The sequence below is a fragment of the Myotis yumanensis genome, unplaced genomic scaffold (genome assembly GCF_028538775.1).
Source record: "Myotis yumanensis isolate MYYU_CA2020_CCGP unplaced genomic scaffold, mMyoYum1.0.hap1 SCAF_13, whole genome shotgun sequence".
Classification (NCBI taxonomy): domain Eukaryota; kingdom Metazoa; phylum Chordata; class Mammalia; order Chiroptera; family Vespertilionidae; genus Myotis; species Myotis yumanensis.
In genome coordinates, this window is record NW_027223764.1 from 16,968,361 (window position 1) to 16,990,313 (window position 21,953).

Sequence of the window (21,953 nt, forward strand, 5' to 3'; positions counted from 1 at the left end):
GCATTGACCTCTGAACCAAGAAGTAACAGTTCAACTCCTAGTCAGGGCACATGCTCGGGATACAGGCTCAATCCCCAGTAGGGGGCATGCAGGAGGCAGCCGATCAATGATTATCTCTCAGCATTGATGTTTCTATCTCTCTCCCTCTCCCTTCTTCTTTAAACTTAATAAAAATATTTTTAAACAATTATTTTGTAAAAAATTTGCAACTCTCATCTTTAATTTTCAACTTGGGCCCCCTCTTTTTTTTTTCACCCCCACTACCCAAGTTGTGGCTGCTACTGCAGAGTAAGCAACAAAATCAACTTTTCTTCCATTTTTGAATCAGGAATGGCTTTCCAGAAAGTAGACCAAATTCTAGCACTGCACATCTATTAAAGTGGATTTTAGTAATGCTCTGTAACCAAAGGATAACAGACTCTTCATACACAAGACAGATTTGAAATGGCTAAATGAGAAAAGATAGCAGTCAACTTTAACTAAGAATCAACTATTTTCATTCTACCCTAGATAGAATCTCTAATTTCTGAAAATGCAGCATTTCTAGATCTTTAGAAAAAGGCTTGCAGATAGTCATAAAAAATATTCTTTAAAGTTGTGTGGATTTACCTATACAGGGTATCCAAAAAAAAGTGTATACATACTTTAACAACTGATTTCTATTACATTTTGAAAATGAAATGTATTTTAATACACTGCCTTTATAATTATTCAAAGTGTGTATACATTTTCGGGGGACACACTGTATTTTACAATAAGAAAGTGGAGCTCACTTTTTCCCTAATACTTTTGAAGAGTTGAGGAAAATAAGTAGGATTGTCCAAGGGCACATATTTTGAAGTTACGGTAGAACTGGGGGTAAAGGAAAGTAAGCTCTGACAGAGGAATGATTCAGCAAGGAGTCCTGGCCTATCCGTTGGTCTAACCCCCTTCTATTTGATGGTAGGGGTTGTTATATACTTTTGTCTCAGTCACAATATGCACTATACATGACAACTACACCTTTAAGCTTTATTAGCTAAAGGAGCTCTGATAAAGGAAGGGTAGGCCATTGCTAAGAAGTTAGCCAAGACTCTGGTTTGTATGGACTGGGATATTAGGAAAAAGCTTTTATGCTGTTTGATTGAGTTCAGTAATTTTCCAAAAAAGACAAAAAGCGTGGGGCAGATTTCCCTAACCAAGCCAGTAAATCTTATCTCATAAGATCCAGCCTCATCCCTCAAATTGGATTTTGTGCCCTTAAGACCTCTAGACTCCAGCTTGCTGGGCTCAGGAACACCCAGTCTCCCACCCTCTAGTTGTAAAGTGCCTTTAAGGGTAAAGCCAAAGACTGGAGCTACTGACAGACTTGAGAAAAGCCTAGAACCAATGGGAGCAACTGCTGCTTCAAGATTTGGCTAAAGTGTGTGCTGCTGAAAGGTAGTCCCAAAAGCCCCTGATGTAGCAGGGACAGGGTTGCAATTACTTCAACCTGTGAGGGCCTCCTGGAATAAATATATCAGTCTTCTCTTAAAGAATGACACTCCAAGAATCTGAGGAAGGGCAATACAGTGAATCCTGGGTTGGGGGCATGCAGGAGGCAGCAGATCAATGATTCTCTCTCATCATTGATGTTTCTATCCCTCTCTCTTAAAATCAATAAAAACATTTTTTTAAAATAAAACACACTTCCCTGATTATGCTCACATATACTCAAGTTTGAGAAGCAATACCCTAGATTTATAATAAACATAAATATACACAGTTCTTGCCCCCTAAAAGTGGAATAGTCTAATATTTTTTTCTAGAATCCCAAACACATCCCAACATAGTTTCCCCCAAGAATAGCCATTTTGAATCAAGACATTAAATTATTTATAACCTCTCTACCTCAATCCATAAAAATATACAAACAGCCCTAACAGGTTTGGCCCAGTGGATAGAGCGTTGGCCTGTGGACTGAAAGGTCCCAGGTTTGATTCTGGTCAAGGGCATGTATCTTGGTTGCGGGCACATCCCCAATAGGAGGTGAGCAGGAGGCAGCTGATCGATGTTTCTCTCTCATCGATGTTTCTAACTCTCTATTCCTCTCCCTTCCTCTCTGTAAAATTCAATAAAATATATTTATATATATATACACAGAGTATACCACAAGCAAAACTTTTTAAAGTAATATATCAGTTAGGTACATTCCTACCAACTCAGGCACTGTTGCTGCCAAAGCTGCACTGCAACTGGATCCTCATTAAATAGCCCCCAAACAGAGCAGCCAGCAAAGAAATTAAAATCCATTTCCTGTGTTGCTATTAGGAACCTGAATAACAAACTCAGATAAAGCCACTTGACCCTGGTAGGAAAATCTCAGAGCAAAGACTGGAAGTTGCAACATATCCCATGGTTTTATTAAAGGCTACTTGTCACTGCAAGCAGGCCTGCAGGGTCTGGCTGGCTGCAGCAGTACTGGACATTGGATTAATGTGTCACTCTTTCCCCCTGGACATTTAAAAGGAAAAGCAGTCCTACCTCATGGTACCCCCTGACAATCCCTCATTGGTCTCTCTTTTTTAAAGAGATACACCTCTTTTCTTTTTTTAAAATTTTTTAAAAATTGATTTTAGAGAGAGGCAGGGAGAGGGGGAGAGAGAGAGAGGGAGAAACATCGATATGAGAGAGAAACATTGATCGGTTGCCTCCCCGACCTGGGTATGTGCCCTGATCAGAAATCAAACCAGTGAGTGACCTTTTGGTGCATGGGATAAGCTCAACCAACACAGCCACACCGGCCAGGGCTCATCATTGGTTTCTTCTGTCACAGATAAATACAATGAGAAATGTGGCATTTCAGCAAGAGCTGGTGCAGAGAGCCGAGAAACAAAATAGCAGGTGGCGTGTGACAGAGCAGGTGGGCAATTCAGCAGACTGCCATGTGTCCACAGTTGGTCCTACGAGGGTAGTCCTTTCTTCGCACGTTGTATCACTGCCTCTCCTGTTAAAAGCAGGGACTGCAAACTGGTGGACCTCAGGACACAATGGGCCTATTACTAATCAATTCTATGTCCACATGGTACCTTTTTCCCAATGTTTTAAAAAATTGAATTATCTGTATAACATTTTAAAATGAGAACAATTCATACAGAAATTCAGATTTCCAGATGCTCTTGAAAATTCAGGACCCATATATTAGGGCCTTAAGCCAGATTAGGCTGAGTCATAGATGTTCATGAGTTCTGGCTCCACCACAATCCCTACTGTCTAAATACCTCATCTACTTGATTCAAGCATGACACTGCCTGGCCCCTGTAGGCATCTGATTAGCTTCTCTTGCTCTCATGTTCAGTAAGAGATTGTTCATCCCCTCACCTTGAGATTAAGACATGCTGTAGAGGCCCAAATATAAACAGCAGACATCTGAATTCTCTACACTGAAGCTCAAGAAACACCTTACACACGACATGTAAAACAGGTATCTGGGCAAAGAGAGGGCCCCCCTTTCTTGCATGCGGGAAATACCTCTGCAGAATCAGGAAAACCTCCTGCCTTAACATTCAAGAGATGCAACAGAGAACCAAGTTCTACTCAGTGTCTGTGTTAATTAAGCATTTGGCTGGGCATTTTTATATATGTTATATATTCCCTTTATAGGAAATGAGGGAATTAGTTTAGAGTGGTCACACAACTAGAACAACTTTTCTGAACCTAAAGCCCAAATTTTAGTGGAAAGAATTTCATGCTTAGGGCCTAACCTAAACTTTCCTACTACATGCTGACAGGTACAAAAACAACAGATAAGATGTGAACTTGGCCTTTGAGGAACTTCGTACTAACTAAACTGTTACATTAATGAAAAAAAGCAAAACCCATGGACAGACGATAGTGCTGGGAAGGCCTGGAGAGAAGGGATCAATGGCGGGGGGCGGGGGGGGGGGGGGGGGACGACATCTGTAATATTTTCAACAATAAAGATAAATAAAAAATTTTTTAAAAGTTTATCTCTGGCCAGGCAGCTTAGCCGGTTACAGTGTCGCCCCAATATGCCAAGGTTGTGAGTTCGATCACCAGTCAGGGCACACACAAGAAGCAACCAATGAATGCATAAATAAATTGAACAACAAATCGATGTTTCTCTTTTTCTCTCTCAAATCAATAAAAAAAAAAAAGTTATTTGTTTACCCATATTTTATGGATAAGGAACTAACACTTAGCATAAGGCTGCAGATGAGAGAACTGGTATCCTCAAAACCCTGGTCTTATGGCTTTTGGTTCAATACTATTTCTATAACTGGTTTCTAGCTCATCAAAGTGTTTGTTATATCTTGAACATGGCTCTTGATCAAATAAATTACTTCTCTGAAAGGGATCTGAAATATGAAGGTACAAGTTAATTTGTTGCTGATGTGCTTTAAAAGAGATTCACCAGTTTCATTTGACAGTGAAGAGCACACACGGGCACAGTCCTCATTTTAAGCAAAATTCTGAATTTAACCCCATTTTTCCTCCAGCAGTTCCATCCTACCATGCAGGCTTTTGTTGGGAGCTAAAGAAAAAATAATGGGACTTGTCTTGTGTGCCTGCTGGTCTTGAGACAAGTACCAGAGATCTAGTGCCAATATAAAGTTCAACACTGTTCAAGGAAATGGTTTACTTCTGCCTCGGACAAAGGGTCACATTAAAAATGGTCTCCTTGCCCTAACCAGTTTGGCTCAATGGACAGAGCGTCAGCTTGAGGACTGAAGGGTCCCAGGTTCGATTCCAGTCAAGGGCATGTACCTTGGTTGCAGGCACATCCCCAGTAGGGGGTGTGCAGGAGGCAACTGATGGATGTTTCTCTCTCATCGATGTTTCTAACTCTCTATTCCTCTCCCTTCCTCTCTGCAAAAAATCAATAAAATATATTTAAAAATAAAAATAAATAAATAAATAAAAATGGTCTTTCTGCAAACAGATACATTTTTTTTTAATCTTCAGAATCCAGAGGTTTCATCTCCAAAATATGTTGAATAACTCTAAAGAACTTTCTGAACTCTCAGACCTTATACTTAAAGATTAAAAGATGATTTAGAAAAGGGATGTCAATCTCTCACGTGCACCTACCCAAGCCACAGCAATAGGCACCTGGCTTGAAATATGGCTGCCATTAAAATAACCATAGCCTAATTGGTCTTTAAGCTGTATGACGTTATTTGGGCACTACTAGGATCCTACCCTTCAGGGGGTTGCTTATCCAGATTATTCAGATTAAGTGATGAAATGTCAGTTCCAGAGGGCTGGATCTTATTTTTATTTTTTAATCCTCACTGGAGGATATTTTTTCCATTGATTTTTTTTTAAGAGAGAATGGAAGGGAGAGGGAGAGACAGAAACATCGATGTGAGAGAGACACATGAATTGATTGCCTTCCACACACACCCCGACCAGAGCCAGGAAGCCTGCAACTGAAGTATGTGCCCTTGACCAGAATTGAACCCAGGACCCTTCAGTCCACAGGCAGATGCTCTAACCACTGAGCAAACGGGATAGGGCCAGAGGGCTGGATCTTAGTTTCCTGCCCAGAGTTTCTGGCATGATTGACATTTGGACCCAGACCATTCTTTGCTGTGAGGATCGTCCTGTGCTTTGCAGGATGTTTATTAGCAGTGTCCCTGGCTTTCACTTGATGGAAGCAGGTAGCAACACCCCACCCTCCTGTTGTAACAACAAACAATGTCCAAACATTGCCAGATGTCCCCTGGAGAGGGGGGCAAAACTTCCCCTAGTTTAGAACCACTGTTCCAGACAAATTTTACCCCCCAATTTAGTGCAGATCGTGTTCCATCCAGTCTTGTTGTCTGATGGCCTCAGGGGCTCCCCAACCACTCTATAAATTCCCTGAGAGCAGGGCTAATGTCAATCTCTCAAGTGCACCTACCCTAGCAAAGGATGCAAAGCCTTCAGAAAGTACTGATCCTGGTGACTGACAGTCAAGTAACTCCTGGGGCTGATTCTGCCCCGCACTCCCTGTGCCTCTTAGCTATGAGGTACGAGAAGGGATCCTCCAACTGTTACGCTGTGGTGATGTGATTTCACATTACCGCCAAGGGACCTACCCAGGGTCTTCTGGTCATGACAGGTTTATAGTAACCCAGCAAAATCTAAGCCTGGTCCAGATTTATTCTGGAACCTCACCCAGAGACAGGGGAGTGATTGCACATTCTATTTTTGCTGGCAGCCTGCCCCAGCCTATCCCGGGCCTCCTCATCACAGTCCAGAGTCACACCCAGTGGAGTGGGAGGTCACAGGCATTCACACCACTGCCTGGTGGGGAACCCGGGATTTCCAAACCTTGATGAAACCACACCACACAATAAGTTGGGCAGTATATAAAACCATGAATGAGACCGTGTGTCACAGTTTAGTGGAAGCTCCTGAGAGGAGTGTGTTAAACAAGAGAACCAAACTATAATAATACTCTGGCCTCCTTGATGCAGTGCCCAAGGGAACCAATGTCTTATATGCAACACAGTCCCAGCAAACTCTCAAGCCACTTTCAGGAAAGAAGGCACTGTGTCATATTCCAGCTATTCTCAAAGCATGTCTCCCACTCTCCTAAAACGTATACAGCTTCCCACAACTGCCCCTCCTCTCCCTTTCAGTTAAAAGAACAAGATGATTCAAGCCAGTCACCTCAGATTGAATCTCCATTTCCAACAACTGGCAACAGAGGCCTCTTGTGAGGTCCAGGGTTTGAGCCCAGTTGAGCCCTGTCCAAGGAAGCAATGGCTACAGAGGGGCACAGAAATGGCAAAAACAGGTCAACCTGCCAGGCTATTTCAACTATAGATTAGCACAAACAGTCAAGAAGTGCTGGGGGGCAGGGGGGAGGTAGAGTTAGGAAACTAGTATTTGGTTGGTAGGGAATCAAGCAGGAGAAGGTATTTTATAGCCCAGCTTTTTAAGTAGCCTAAAATTATTGTTTTTCTGGACTAAAATTTACCTCTTCAAGGGAAAGGGGTGGGAGGGAGTGGATCAAACTCATGGGATGTCACTGGAAAAAGTAAATGTTTTCTTTGGCTCCATCCGAGGTAAAAGTTTCAAAGTCAGCAGACAGTCTTCTTTTCCACTAACTTATTGTCCAGTCCACTAGTTTGAATTTGCTTTGATAACATGGAATGTGATGGAAAAACAAGCCACATTCCTCTTTAAAAGTACCTCTTGTAATAGAGATGATTTGGGTTCAAAAATCTAACTGAAGCCCTGGCCAGGTTGTCCAGTGATTAGTGTCAACTCGTGGTTCGATTCCCAGTCAAGGGTATATACCTCAGTTGCAGGCTCGATCCCCAGCCCTGGTTAGGGCTTGTGCGGCAATTGATGTCTCTCACATTGGTTTCTCTCTCTCTCTCTCTCTCTCTCTCTCTCTCTCTAAAAATCAGTGGGAAAATATCCTCGGGTGAGGATTTAAAAAAAAAAAATTCACTTGAAAAGGCTTAGATGACAGCCACCCTTTCTCACCTTTAGGGGACAATAGTGAACTGAAGTGTTCTGAGATGCCGTCACAAGATTTTTACAAATCAGTTCCGATAAGGATTTTGGCTCCAACCTCAGGTAGTACAAACAAGTGTCACCTGGCGTGTGCTGCACCATATACAGCCAGTTACCTTCCGAGCAGGATCTTGCTCAATTTGTCCTGAACCTGGTAAAGAGAGGCTAAGCACACAGAGGGTAATTGTGACTGGAAGTGAACACTTAGTCCTCTGCTGAGCCCAGAGCATGCAGAGAGAAGGTCTTGGTGCTAGTACCACACCAGGGAAATATGAAAGAGTAGGACAACACTGAGAGGACCTGGCCCAGAGACACCATTAGCTGTGTCATCCTGAAGAGAGAACTGCTTGAGTTTCAGTTTCCTCACAGTAGAAAGGAGATAAGACTGCCTACCTCATGGGTGGCTGTCTTGATGAAATAATAAAAGTATCATGTAAGCCCGGCTGGCGTGGCTCAGTGGTTGTGCATCAACCTATGAAGTAGGAGGTCATGTTTCGGTTTCTGTTCAGGGCACATGCCTGGGTTGTGGGCTTGATCCCCAGTGGGGGGCATGCAAGAGGCAGCCAATCAATGATTCTCTCTCCTCATTGATGTTTCTGTCTCTCTCTCCTCTCCCTTCCTCTCTGAAATCAATAAAAAAAATATATTTTTTAAAGTATCATGTAAATGTTGGATAATAATCAGTAGTTTATGGGTAAATTAGACATTGGCAAATTCCCTCTTCCTAGTCATGGCTCCCACCTTGCAGCTTTAGGCTGGCTATCACCACAGCATTTTCAGTGCTGTCCTTGTAAGACTCTAAGATCTCTTACCATGCAAGGGAGCAAGTCGGGTTCAACATTCTGGATGACCTGACAATCAGCAAGCATCAGGCCAAACAAGTGCCTATAAGTACCAGCTCCCCCTTTCCTTTCAAGAATGCAAAGAGCCCCTTGGGCCAGGAGTTGGTTCCTCTTAGATGTCCCTATCCGTGACAAATTCTAACAAGGAAAGAGCACACCGCCTGAGAGAGTCCCAGACCTACCCCCAGCTTTGTTGGAGACTACTCATTTCTAGTATCAGAGATCATCTTACTTTATCGGTGAGGACAAGTTGGGGTGCAGTGAGCCCCTCCCACAACATTCCGAGGTACAAGATATTATTGTCTTGATGGATCTAGCCTGCATTCCATCGACTAGAACTTATCTTCAACTGGCCCTACAAGTGAGTGCAACAACTGAGACTACTGGACTGCGGAAAGGGCCACCGGTAGAAAGCTATCTCTTCACTCCTCTTCATTCATCGAGCACTCTTTTCCTCTCTAATGCTACTCAGCATCACCTGCCTAATGTTCCAGTTACCTGCACACTTGTTCTAGGTCCCCTACTTGACTGTAAACCCTGAGGGCAGGGACAGAGTTTATACCTATTTGTATGTACAATATGTTTTGAATAAAATAGGTGCACAACACTTTCCAGATACAGAATATTGGTCATAAGAATCGTTCAGCATTATAAAATCAATGCCTTCTGAGTCAAACAGGAAATAAAATTCATGTAAATCAGCAGACTAAGAACATTCCATTGAAATCTTGTTCTCTGAAAATCAGTAATCCATCTGTTAGGTATACATGATAGATTTTTCCATTAACCAGAAAACTCTGATCTTGCCAGATAATACAAAAATAAACTAAAATAGCATGCTTAAATGTGTATTTTATCTAAAATTTGGTACATTGTGCTATTCCAAAAAAAAGGTCAGCAGGTGACTCTCTTCTGAACTTTAGCTCCTCTAAGTACAAAAACTATTCTTTAGAACACTGTATTAGTTCTTCCACACAAAGAACAGTTAAGACAGCTCACTGGAAGGTACAGGCCTATCTGCCCTTTATAGACCCTGAATTCATGCCACACTCATTTTGACTGAAGTACCCTAATGCTTTCCTCCTTCTCTGTGACATATAGGACACCAATACTGGTGAGCCAAGTTCTTTAACAAAGACCCAAAGATGACGGTTTCCCTTCTCATCCACAGGAGAAAACAACAACAGTCCCAACCTGATCTGTCTAGAATGCTCTTTCCCCAGCTCATATGTCTGATAAACTCCTACTCATCCTTCAAGATTCAGGTCAGATATCAACTTCTCAGGAGAGCCTTACAAGCCACTTGCCCTCCCCCAACCAGATTTAGATGCTTTCCCAACCTCTGCTATCACAGTCCCTGGGGATTCCTCAGTTGTAGTCTCAGCACACTGTAATGTAACTATTTCCAGGCTACTACAGGTCGGGTGGAATGGGGAGGGTCTGTCTCTCAAAGTGTGACCAGAAACTTCCAGGATCAGAACCAACCCGAGGAACTTCATAGAAATGCATATCCCCACACCCCACACCTACTGAATCTAAATTTTAATAAGCCTGATTCACAGGTGATTTTTATGCATTTTAAGAATTGCATTAGAGTGTGAGCTTCCAGGAAGTAAGGACTGTGCTTATTTTGTCTTAGCATCCTTTGTACCTTGACCCCATTCATTAAGTGTTCAAAATCTCCATGCAGTGGCATTATTCAGTAGATGATGCATGCCTGAGAGTCTTCAGAGTAAAATGCAAATGTTCACACAGAGAAGAGCAATGTCTTTCCTATCCGATCCCTGGGTCACCTAGAAACAACCTTCAGAAAATATGCCCCAACTGGAACAATGCATTAATCCTACTCTACTCTCTGCCCTTTATAGACATTAGGCAAAGCAGTCTAGGTGAGAAAATCTTCAGGCTTTAAAAAAAAAACACATAAAAAAGTCAACTAACATTTCCCTAATGAGCTGAAGAATTTTGGGCAAGTACTCAGCATGTACTTTTGTAGAAACAGAATCACACTATCACGTAAGACAAGGTTGTGAGTTGTGAATTAAAAGGGGAAAAATATTTTAAAAGTGCATACATATTATGTATAATAAAGACTAATAGCATAGGGAGGGTGGGGAGAGATTAACAGGGGAATTTATAAGCATATATGCATGGCCCACAAGCAATAGAGTGGTGAAGGGAGGTGGGGAGTAGGAGGGGTGGGAGTGGAATGGGGTGGAAGGGGTCAATGGGGGAAAAAAGAGGACATCTATAATACTTTCAACAATAAAGATAAATTTTTAAAAAGACTAATAGCATATATAGTTTATGTCATTTTTTTAAAAAACAAAATTATCACCAAGTAATCTTTACAAGGCTGGCTTTTACATAGGTCCAATAAAGAACATAGTTACACTATCGCACAGAAATCCTAGAAATACACAAAATTCTGTAACCAAAATACTCAAGGTTTTTATAGGCAAAGCTTGAATCCCAGAAGCCTAGGGCACAATGGGCCTCCAAGAGGTTCTCTAGTTCAACCTTCTACCAGGAACCTGTTCAGAAGCGAGAGTGAAGATTCACTTGCTGTTGAACCTCTGAGATGCTCCTCATGACAACCAACCCGGCCCTTTGCCCATCACTGCATCCTCTCACTTAACTGAGTGGAGGGTACTGGATGTCCTCTTGCCCCCAGGACATAAGATGTATATTGGCACATACATCTCCCAACTCTCAGTCAATGCACGACAGCAGTCACCAAACGACTGGTGCAAGAGCTCCTGCCCACCCACACCCTCCACAGTCCGTCCTCTGCTTTCTGGTATTCCTTTGGTCCTGCATCCTTTAGGAATGAGTAGATAAAAATAACAGTTGTTCTTAACGAAATGCCTACTCTCGGCCCGCCAAAGTGCTACTGTTTTAAATACATTCTTTTGTAAAATCCTCCCAATAACTCTTTGAGCAGGTTTTATTATTTCCATTTCAAAGATGAGGTTCAGAGCATTTAAGCAGGGCTGCCCTGCTGAGACCTCAGAAGAGTCAAGATATGAACACAAGTCTCTCTGGCTCCCCAGCCCTACTCATGTCTCTATCAGGCTCTCTCCCTGTCATCTGACCTAGCATGGGATGCTTCTCCCAGCCCATTTCCAATGCTGCTCAAAAGCCTCACCAGGGCTCACTGTGTCCATAGGTTAAAATGACAGTCTTGGGTGACGGAGGAGATGCTCAAATGGGACCCCATTCTCTGCTCATCAGCTGCATTAAAGGAACACTGAAGATCAACAAGAGCAATAATGGAATGTGTGGAGCTAGTCAGAGAAGCTTACTTTTAAAAGAATTTCAGACAACCCAAGGGAGATCTGCTCACTTAGCACTTTTAAGACCAGCAGTCCTTAACAGGGACTCTCTAAGGCTTCTGGTCTGATCTTTTCTGTGACTTTTCCTCACCAGGAACAGGCAGCAGAGGGTGTGTCCCTCCCCACCCGCTCTTACAGCCGCTGCCGCCAATTACAGTTACGCATTCCGATACAGACATGCCTTTCAGACCAAGGAGGGGGTGGGGACGGCCAACTCTCAGAAGCCCTGGAACAAACAGTCGGCAACAGCTGTGTCCGAAAGCAGACAGCAGTTGGTCCCTTGCTACTGTTTTCTCATCCCAACTAGGTTACCGGCTATAATGTAGTGCCCTTACTTCAAACAGCAGCTCCCAAAACAATCAAGCCTCGGCCAGAGGGGTCTGTTGGTTTTGAAAAACCAGTCAGGAAGGCCAAAAGGTGGTCCATCCCACCCCCATCCCTCTACGGTGTCCATTACGTCCCTCAGGCATGCAGCCCTGACCACAGGCTTAAAAGGAGAGAGCCCTCCCCATTAAAAGAAGGTCCCATCCCCCCATTCAGAAATCTCTTCAGAACCAGAGAACTGGTGAAGAAATCTCTACAACTAGCCAAACCAAAATGGAGAAGGAATAAAAAGGGTTTTTGATCAAGAATCCCACTCCGCCTCTCCCCCTCCCCCACCTCAATCTCTCTCAACTGTTTCCTCCAAGAAGCTCTGGAAATGGTCTTACGGTGTCTAATGGAAAATCAGAATGGGCGGCCCCAGACAGACTCAGGGATGTAGGGAGTTAAGAATATGGAGGCTCTAGAAGTAAGGAGCCACGATAAACACCAAGGGAAGACTAGAAATCTCTGTGTGGGAGCTGTCCTGTTACAACTGCGAGACATTTTCTAGAATGTCCCTCCACCCCAAGCAGTAGTACCATAAACAAGCTCCCACCCTTCTTCCCTTCCCAACCCGGATCCACGTACATACAACCAGTTAATTACCTGTCTAAGACCCCAAAGGGAAGGCATCCTGCAAGAGCATCATCCACACTAACGTTTGCAACAAGGGCTTTTAAAAGTTAAGTTCTTGGAATGAGCATTTCCCCTGGTGGGCCTGTGTGCTCCGCAGTCCCAGTTAAGCAGCCTTCCCGAGCAAAGCAGAGAAAGTAAACAGAGTCCTGAGACCAAGCAGGCACTCTACCTCCTGCTCTCCTTGCTACTCCCCACTGTCTGGCTCCAACCCACCCCCACCTTCTCGTGACATATCTCAGACGCAGCAAAGCCCAAGCTGTCTGCCAAGAGGGAAATGACATCAGTTCAGGCACAGCAGAAAAAGCTCCAGACAGCTGCTGTGGAATAGTGAGGAGGATGTGCTGCAAACCCACGATGGCCAGCCCTAGACCCACTAACGCTGGAGCCTACAACAGAGGACAGAGGCGGCCCCACTCCTATCAGCTCCCCTCGGCTCTGAGCAGGCTCGGGTGTACATAAAGCAAGAGCCTAAAGCTGAAGAGAGCTACATTTCTCTGAATAAGGACCGGACACTACAACCCCCAAGGTACTGTTTCTCCTCCTTGGGAAAGAAAATCAAGCCGAATGACTTAGTTTCACAGGACCTTTCCGCCCCACCCCTGCCAGAGTCCATGCTCAACAAATAGTGCTTTAAGTCTCGAGCTGTCCCAACTTTCTCGAGGGATTGAGACAATTCGCAGGGGGCGTGGAGAAGCACCTCTTTCCCAGCTAAGGTATGACATGCTACCTTGGACACGGATCTCTCCAGCCCTCACTTCAACAGGAGAGTTTATATTTCATAAACAAACTGCGCATGTACAGGTGCCAACATCTTTCCTCACTTGTCTTACAAAAGGTACAACAAGTCCCACCGCAGCCTCCAAGTTGCCAGTAAAGCAGATCATCTATATTTAAACTAACTCTTGCTCCTGAAAAGTTCACCACCTTAGGTTTGTTATGCCTTCTTCTCTAAGCTCGGTTTATGGAGAAAATGGCTCTCTAACAGCAAGCTTTGCATAAAAAGCAAAGGCCCCTGGGGCTGGTGTCCTGATCTGACTTTTCCTAGTCAGTGATGTAAGCCAGCTCTCATCTGGCCACCATTCCCTAAGCAGCAGGTCACAGTAGCTCTCTCTGACCTGGAATCCTCTACCAAAGAAAACACTAGCATGGAACAAAGGGCCTATGTTTGGATTTGGACTTGCAGAGATAACTGTCCTGAAGGATAATAATCTTTAGAGGAACTTTATAAATCCAAAGTTACTTTCTACTAACTTCGTCAGGTGCAAATTAGGTATAGTTTCCATGACTCAAATCAAGTATATCTCATCATCTTATTTTCTTCAACAATTTTCTTTCAGTGATATTTATCAAAGGCCTCCTTGGGAGTGGCCCTGTGCTTAGTATGACCCAGGTAAATCAGAAATGAGTCTTGCAAATTAGTATCTTTCACCCCCACCTAGGATAATAAATTAGCAGTACACAGCACTTAGAGCATGGTGAATTGCCAGAAGTATTTTTCAATCATTAGTGAATCCAGCCAAATACTACGTGCTAGCTTCACGTCTCCCACTGATGGTCAAGGTCACACTGACTTTCCTGACAAGGAAATGAATGAGCCAAGCCAGCTGAGCCATTTCCTCCAGGCTCACGAAAAGAATGAATCACAGCCTCACTGCTATGGAGAAGAGAAGAGGGGAGATGTGCAGAGAGAAGTGGCTTCTGCTGCTGAAAGAATGGCCTAGGGAACCATTCTTTGGCATATATGTATTCTTTCTTTTTTTTTTAATATTTTTTTTATTGATTTTTTACAGAGAGGAAGGGAGAGGGATAGAGAGTTAGAAACATCAATGAGAGAGAAACATCAATCAGCTGCCTCCTGCATACCCCCCACTGGGGATGTGCCTGCAACCAAGGTACATGCCCTTGACTGGAATCGAACCCGGGACCCTTGAGTCCACAGGCCGACGCTCTATCCACTGAGCCAAACCAGTCAGGGCTGGCATATATGTATTCTTAAGACACGGTCATACTGTCTATCCCATGCCTTGCTACAGTCATCACCTCGAGGCCAAATTGCCAGCCAGCCAGGCCTGGACATCAAGACACAGCCACCCAAAGAAGAGCGAAAAAGCTGTTTTCAATGCCTTCCTTTCGTTCCCTCAGTTCCCTGGCAACAGCCGACCATCACAAAACAAGTGCATCATTAAGTGTGACAGTCAAACAGGAGGAAGGGTATCCTAAGCCCTTCATGGGCAACTCTGATCTGAACCTACCTAACAAGACAGAGTGGCACCTGCAGTTCTCCAGAAAGAGTACCATGGCGTAAGTGTACTTACTCATTTGTTCCACATCTACTGAACGCCCCGTGTGCCAGCACTGTTCTAGGGCCTGTGGATACCACCATGAACAAAATATCCAAGAACCCTTGCTCTGATAGGCTATGGAAACAGTCCCCATTTCTAAACAATATTCATCAGCAGTGATCTCTGAATAAGTGGAATTGCAACAAAATTACTAGAAAATAGATAATAATTTTGTAGAAGTTCAATCTAAATGGTCAAAATTGCATCACAGACTTCCTGATGTCCCCCTAATAAATACTACTTTAATGGATACTACTCAAGACAGTGTTTCTAATCAGCATTTTTTACTTACAAGATTATACATTCCTGTGGGCAAGGCAACATTAAACCCAAAGCATTACACTTAGCACAATATCATACACTATATAATAAGAGTGGTTACTGACCATGGATGGCTTCTTTTCACTAATATACTTTTTCTTTCCCAGCTCCTTGCTGACCAACTCTCATTGAGCACTGAGATTTGGGGGGTAGAGGGGTGAAGAGAAAAAGAGGCTGAATTGGTAAATGCAGGCATTCCAAGGAAAGCAACTTCATTTCTTGCCATGCCCTGCAAATATTACCACAGCCCAGTGGCAAAGTAGTCAGCTTTGGGATTTAAGAGGCAAGATGATCATTAGCAATTTCTACTGGTTTGAGAAAAAAAAAAAGGGTTCTTTTATGTAAGTGATCCAGATTCATACATGGTGGACCAAAGGTAAGTCAAATCCTTCGTCACATAATTGTTGTAGTCATCTGTCTGATAATGCAGAATTAAATTCAACGATGAATTTTCCAATTTTAAAAAAGGAAACTAAACCAGAATTAAGCAGGATTATGTTGTCAAAATGCTGCAGTTAAACAACTGTTTATGGCCTCAAGCAGTGTCTGAGACATCTTTCTACTGATCAGACCCCTCCTTCCCAGTTCACAGAATCCCCAAAGACAGTAATGCTAAAACCCTTTGTATCCTGATTATTATTTAAGAAAACATACTACAACAGTATATATGTTCATGGCCAGTTGGCATTCATTCTTTCACTGTAGTTGATTTAAGAATCTTTTGGCAACATTTTCCTAGGCAGCCTATGTATTTACAATTTTTAATTCTGGGACAGAGGTGGGGAAAGACAGTTATTTGTTCAGCACTGACAATCAGCGAGACTCTGTGCTAGGAACTCCATTTCACCAACAGCTCACAATGCCACAACACCCCTGCCAAACTCCCCCACAACATAGGTAGCATTAACCCTATTGTTCACTTGCAGAAACTGAGACATGTGAGACCTTGCCCAAGGGCACAACGCTAGTAGTAAGAGAGCAAGGATTTCAATGAAGTCTCTTGCTCCAAAGACTCTTTCCTTTACAATAATGTTAATGACTAGAGGCCCAGTGCACAAAAATTTGTGCACTCGAGGGGGGGGGCGTGTCCCCTCAGCCCGGCCTGTGCCCTCGCAGTCTGGGACCCCTTGGGGGATGACCACCTGCTGGGTTAGGCCCGCTCCCCGGGGGATTGGGCCTAAGATGGCAATCAGACATCCCTCTGGCAGCCCGGGAGCCCTCAAGGGATGTCCACTTGCCAGCGGGGAGCAGGCCTAAGCTGCAGTCAGACATCCTTAGCCCTGCTGAGGAGGCGGGAGAGGCTCCCACCACCACCGCTGTACTGGCAGCCGTCAGCCTGGCTTGTGGCTGAGCAAAGCTCCCCCTGTGGGAGCGCACTGACCACCACGGGGCAGCTCCTGCATTGAGCGTCTGCCCCCTGGTGGTCAGTGTGTGTCATAGTGACCAGTCATTCCCAGTCGTTCTGCTGTTAGGGTCAGTTTGCATATTACCCTTTTATTATATAGGATAGAGGCCTGGTGCATGGGTGGGAGCCAGCTAGTTTGCCCTGAAGGGTGTCCCGGATCAGGGTGGGGGTCCTGCTAGGGTGCCTGGCCAGCCTGGATGAGGGGCTGATGGGTGTTTGCGGGCTGGTCACACCCCCTTCAGGGTGGGGGTCCCCACTGGGGTGCCTGGCCAGCCTGGGTGAGGGGCTGATGACTGTTTGCAGGCTGGTCAAGCCCCCTCCAGTGGGGACCCTCACCCCATGGAGGTTTGGCCAGTCTGGGTGACGGGCTGATGGCTGTTTTCAGGCTGGCCACACCCCCTTTAGGGCGGGGGGTCCCCACTGGGTTGCCTGGCCAGTCTGGGTGAGGGACTGAGGGCCATTTTCAGGCTGGCCAAGCCCCCCAGTGACGGAAGCTCCCAGCCTCTCCTTTTTTTTCTTTTCTTTTTTTATTCTGAGATTATTTACCTTCTATAATTGAAACTTTGTTGCCTTCAGTGGAGCTCAGAGCCGGCCATGGCAGGCGGGAAGCTTGGCTTCCTCCATCACTGGAGCAACCAAGCCTCCTGCTCGCTCCAGCTCTGTGGCTGCTGGCCGCCATCTTGGTTGGGTTAATTTGCATATAGTTGCTCTGATTGGCTGGTGGGCGTGGCTTAAGGCATAGCGAAGGTATGGTCAATTTGCATGTTTGTCTTTTATTAGATTAGATATTAGATGGGAAGTTACTAATAAATTAAAAAAATAGAATTGAGGGTCAGTTGAACACTGTCGCTAGTCAGTGCCCCAGGACCCTGTTTAAAAGACAGCCACTTAGATTGGATCTGACAGTGATGTTCTGGAATGTGGAGCCAGGGCCCCTGGGCCCTAGAACTGCCATTCTGACTCACTTTGCAGCCAGAGTTCTGTGAGGTAAATGACTGGGAAAGCCCCAAGGTTTTCATTTGTTCCCAGCACACAGCCGGTCCCCATACAAGGAGCAAGCTAGAGTGGGAGACCTTCCCATGCCCTGGATCTCAGGTAACCTGGTGACCTGTTCCCACACTCAGGTCATATGGATGGCTGAGGCTGAAGGGGAATTCTAATTTTGAAGTAAAGAAATCGGAAGAGAGAGAATTTTATCAGAATAGGACAGCAACTTCCAGGCTTCTGGGGTAAGAGATCTAAGGCCATTTTATTTCCAGGAGCTTTGAGTAGAGACTATTAGGCAGACACAGAACATCTAAGATAAGAGACCTTTTTTCCCTCAGGTTGGCACAGGCACACTTAAATGTTTAGAGTTCTGACAAAAACACACACACAACAGACTGGAATACTAACTCAAAACCAAAGCACGGTGAGTGCCACCATGAGAGTCAAACCAAGTACCTGATTCACGTCATGAATGTGGGGCTGGGCACCAGTAAAAGGATCCTGAAGTAATTATTTTGGGGAATTCCATGGGAAGAATTCCAAACTCAGAACAAAGATTTTTTCAGAACTTTGCCAAGTAGAAATGCTAAGGATTAATTAGCTGCCAGAAGTCAAGAATACTAGCTTATCTGTGTCCTGGGGCTGAACAAAGGCAGACGTGTAGCAAGCCTGCCCAGGCAAGAAAACACACCACTCCTCGTTTCTGAGGAGGACAAGGGGCTCTCCGAGTCACGGGGCTTATTTCTTCTACACGGTCTCCATGAAAACCTGTGGATGCTTTCTTGCTATTGAGTCTTCACAGAAAGAAGGCTGGGCATACAACTCTTAATGTAGCATGTAATCACTTGCTAAACACCAAAAGATATATTTCAGAGAGAGAGGACCCTAACATATGTTGATATCTGACATTTAACAGATGAAAAACATGAGCTTCCGTGAAGTTAGGCAAGTCATTCAAGGACCCACACCTAGTAGGCAGTGGAACCAGCGTTTCAACCAGGCCTATTTTGGCTCCAAAATGTCTTGAACACATATGGAGGTAACATTTTGCTATCTTTTGGGACCCGATGTCACAGTCACCTAGGAACCTGATATATCCAGCCATCCAGGATATATCATGGGAATGAGAAGGATGGATGGACTATTGAACGAATTAGTCTTGCCCTGGAGGATTTATTTATTTACCCAATTAGGAAGAAAAGATAGCAGACGCAGAAACAAACATAGGCATTCCATAATAAATGTTGGAGGGGAGTAAAGACATTAAGTCCAAGAAGGGCTTGAACAAGGGAGGCTGTTGAGAGATAGAATGACCAAAGAAGGTTTTGAGAGATGGGTACTAAAATAAGGTGTAGGGTTTGGGTGGGAAGATGAGCACACTAGAAAGGGCCAAACATGGCCAAAAGCATGAAAACAAGGACACAAGGAGCATCCAAGAAAGGTGGAGGATGAAGCAAAGGTCAGCTGGAGGTAGAATGTAGAGGCCCTACAATATGTGTCTTCACTGAGTACTTTTGACCAGCACATTTTTTCTTTTGAATGACGACAGTAGTGCCAAAAATATCAAGGACAGGAATTTCTGGTTTACTAAGTATCTTGGGCTCTCTTTTTGCTTAATTATATTTACTACTAAAACATGACAAATCTTTCAGCTGACTTTCTTATACTCTGGGAATGGGAGAGGTGGAAGGAAGATACTCTGGTCAATGGTACAGTCTCAGTCTTTTAAATGGAGAAATGAAAGTAGCAGAAGCTGAGACCACTTTACAACAGCTTCCTAAGGTTTCTGCCTCTTGCCTCTCTCATCCCCTAACAAAAAGATCCTTTTGTGCTGACAATCAATCATTCCACAATATTTATTACTTTCATGGATGGACACTGCTGCCCTCTCCAGAGAAACTCACCACTGACAGTGGGCCGTCACTGATGGTTAATGGGCTATTGCTGGATCTGCAAATTTAGCTTTATCAAACATAACAGCAGCCTGTTTGCCCTCATATCAAAACACAAGGTTTGCCCTAACCAGTTTGGCTCAGTGGATAGAGTGTCAACCTGCAGACTGAAGGGTCCCAGGTTTGATTCTAGTCAAGGGCACGTACCTCAGTTGCAGGCTCCTCCCCGGCCCAGGTCATAGTCAGGACGTGTGCAGGAGGCAACCAATTGATGTGTTTCTCTCACATCGATATTTCTCTCTGTCTTTCCTTCTCTCTTCCACGCTCTCTAAAAATCAATGGAAAAATATCCTCGGGTGAGGATTTAAAAAAAAAACAACCACACACACACACACACAACAAACAAAATGCAAGGTTCAACTTTCCTGCCCTAGAAACAGTTCAACCTCAACCAAACTGGCAAGTAGCCAAGAATTATATGAAAATTAGCAAGCCAAGCTCGGAGCTGTCCCCAGACACATTTTGTGTCTCCTAATGAACTGTTCTAATGAACTGTTCTTTAAACCAAAGATTGGAATAACAACAAAAGGAGGGACAGAGGTCATTCACACTACATGATACACACTCAGAACTTGGAAAGAGAAATCCATTAGGAAAATTAGTCTTCCAGGTCTCTACTAAATCTGATTTCATCCTTCACTTTTATTTAAACTTTGGGCAAAACAAAGAGAGATGTGGTCCACATCAGGTGGAAAGGTGAATGCAAATTGTGGCAGGCACACAGAAAAAAACTAAAATGAAAGTCATTTTATTAAAGGCACTGCAACTCTGAGTCCCTGAAAGCAGTCCCTTAAACCAGACCCTCTAGGTTTAAGGTCATAAGACCAATTATTTGCATTGTCCAGAGAGAGACCATCTTGGTTGTGTTTTTAGAGGGAAATCCACTTACCTGTTTTTTGTGCTCATAAACTCAGCAAAGTTATTTATTCTCAGCTTACCTCCTCTTCTAAAGTTCACGCAATTTAAGGGCAAGATCCATAACTCTCACTTCTGTGTCCCTCACAATACCTTGCACAAAATAAGCCCTCAATAAAAGATTGTTACATGGTTGAACAGACTTAATGACTAAAGAGGAGATTGGAAAAATGAAGCTCATATAGCTGAATCCCCAAACATTAACGTGGGTAACATTTTCCTGGCCATAGAAACCTGATAAACAGCTAAGAGATGAAGAAAGCACCTGGATATTACTCTGAGGTTTGATGCAAGAACTGGGAAACCCTCTATGGATCTCATTATCTGTATGTCTCTAATTTCTCAGCTGAGGGATTTAAAGTACTTAGGCCACCTCAAAAGCAAAAGTCCCTTCTTCAAGGGGCTTGATCTAAACCAACATTTGTTTTTCAATTACGGCGAGTGGAACAAAGCTGCTCCTGGTTTTGTCTCCCATTCACCAGATAACTCCATAAGCAACACCTAGAAGTTGCCTTTTCTGCATAAAGGATTGTGAAACTTAGTAAGATCTCGTTGGAAACACAGCTCCCAGCACCATGCCTTCCCTCATTTCCTGGATCTTATGTAAATCAAATACTACCTCCTCTCTCCTTAGGCTATGCGGTAACCAAATCTACTCCAGCTCTTAAGATTTCATGGTCAAAAACAGCAGAAGAAAACATCCAGACAGTTTATCACTCCCGTAAGTTGTAAGAAGTGGGAAATTGCAGAAAAGGTGGCACTAACCAGTGAGAAACACAATAAATCATCTTTCTTGCAGAGAACTCAAGGTTTATAAACTATTTTCATATCCATTTTAGTTGTTCCTTACGTCAGCTGGTGACAGGGCTAGACAGTTATTACTATCCCCACTTGTCAGAGGAGTCTACTGAAGATGTGAAAGTGTGAATGACCCAGAAGTAAGATCTAGGGCTTCTGACTGAGGGGACAGAGGTCTTCCCAGGGAGCCCCAGTGAGTAACACACAGGGGGAGATTTACCTTCCAACTAGACTCTGTCAGGGCTCTGGCACTCTAACCAGCCATGCGACCACCTATTCTCACGACCCTGGCCAATTACTTGACTGTTCTGAGCCTTCATTACTACTGTTAGCATTGTCCAGAGACACCATCTCCCCACCCTCAACCCCCTCTCCCCACCCCTCCCAGCAGCCAATTCTGCTGATAAGAGGCCCATGTGGTCAAAGAAGTCTAAGGTCACTTTTGGAGATTTACTATGCACATGCTATACAGTTAAGCCTCTGAAGAGTCCCACAGTTAAGCCTGTTCAGCTCTAAATCTGCTTAGCACAGACTCTCTTTCTTACTGAACGTTCTTTCATAGC

At 44.1% G+C, this 21,953-nt stretch overlaps 1 protein-coding gene across 4 annotated transcripts in view; it reads right to left on the reverse strand.

The window, feature by feature from the left end:
- WBP1L (WW domain binding protein 1 like) overlaps positions 1-21,953 on the reverse strand; it is an 87,872-nt gene that overhangs the window by 51,866 nt on the left and 14,053 nt on the right. The window contains exon 1 of one of the 4 annotated variants that reach the window (XM_070432378.1): positions 19,825-19,916. The exons of 1 other annotated variant lie outside the window; for it this stretch is intronic. In XM_070432378.1, the coding sequence (XP_070288479.1) occupies positions 19,825-19,857 (33 nt within the window). In that variant the 5' untranslated portion in view covers positions 19,858-19,916. Of the gene's footprint in view, positions 1-12,640; positions 15,355-15,398; positions 16,602-19,824; positions 19,917-21,953 lie in introns of those variants that run through there. 2 more of the 4 variants (XM_070432380.1, XM_070432379.1) reach the window with 2 other exon arrangements.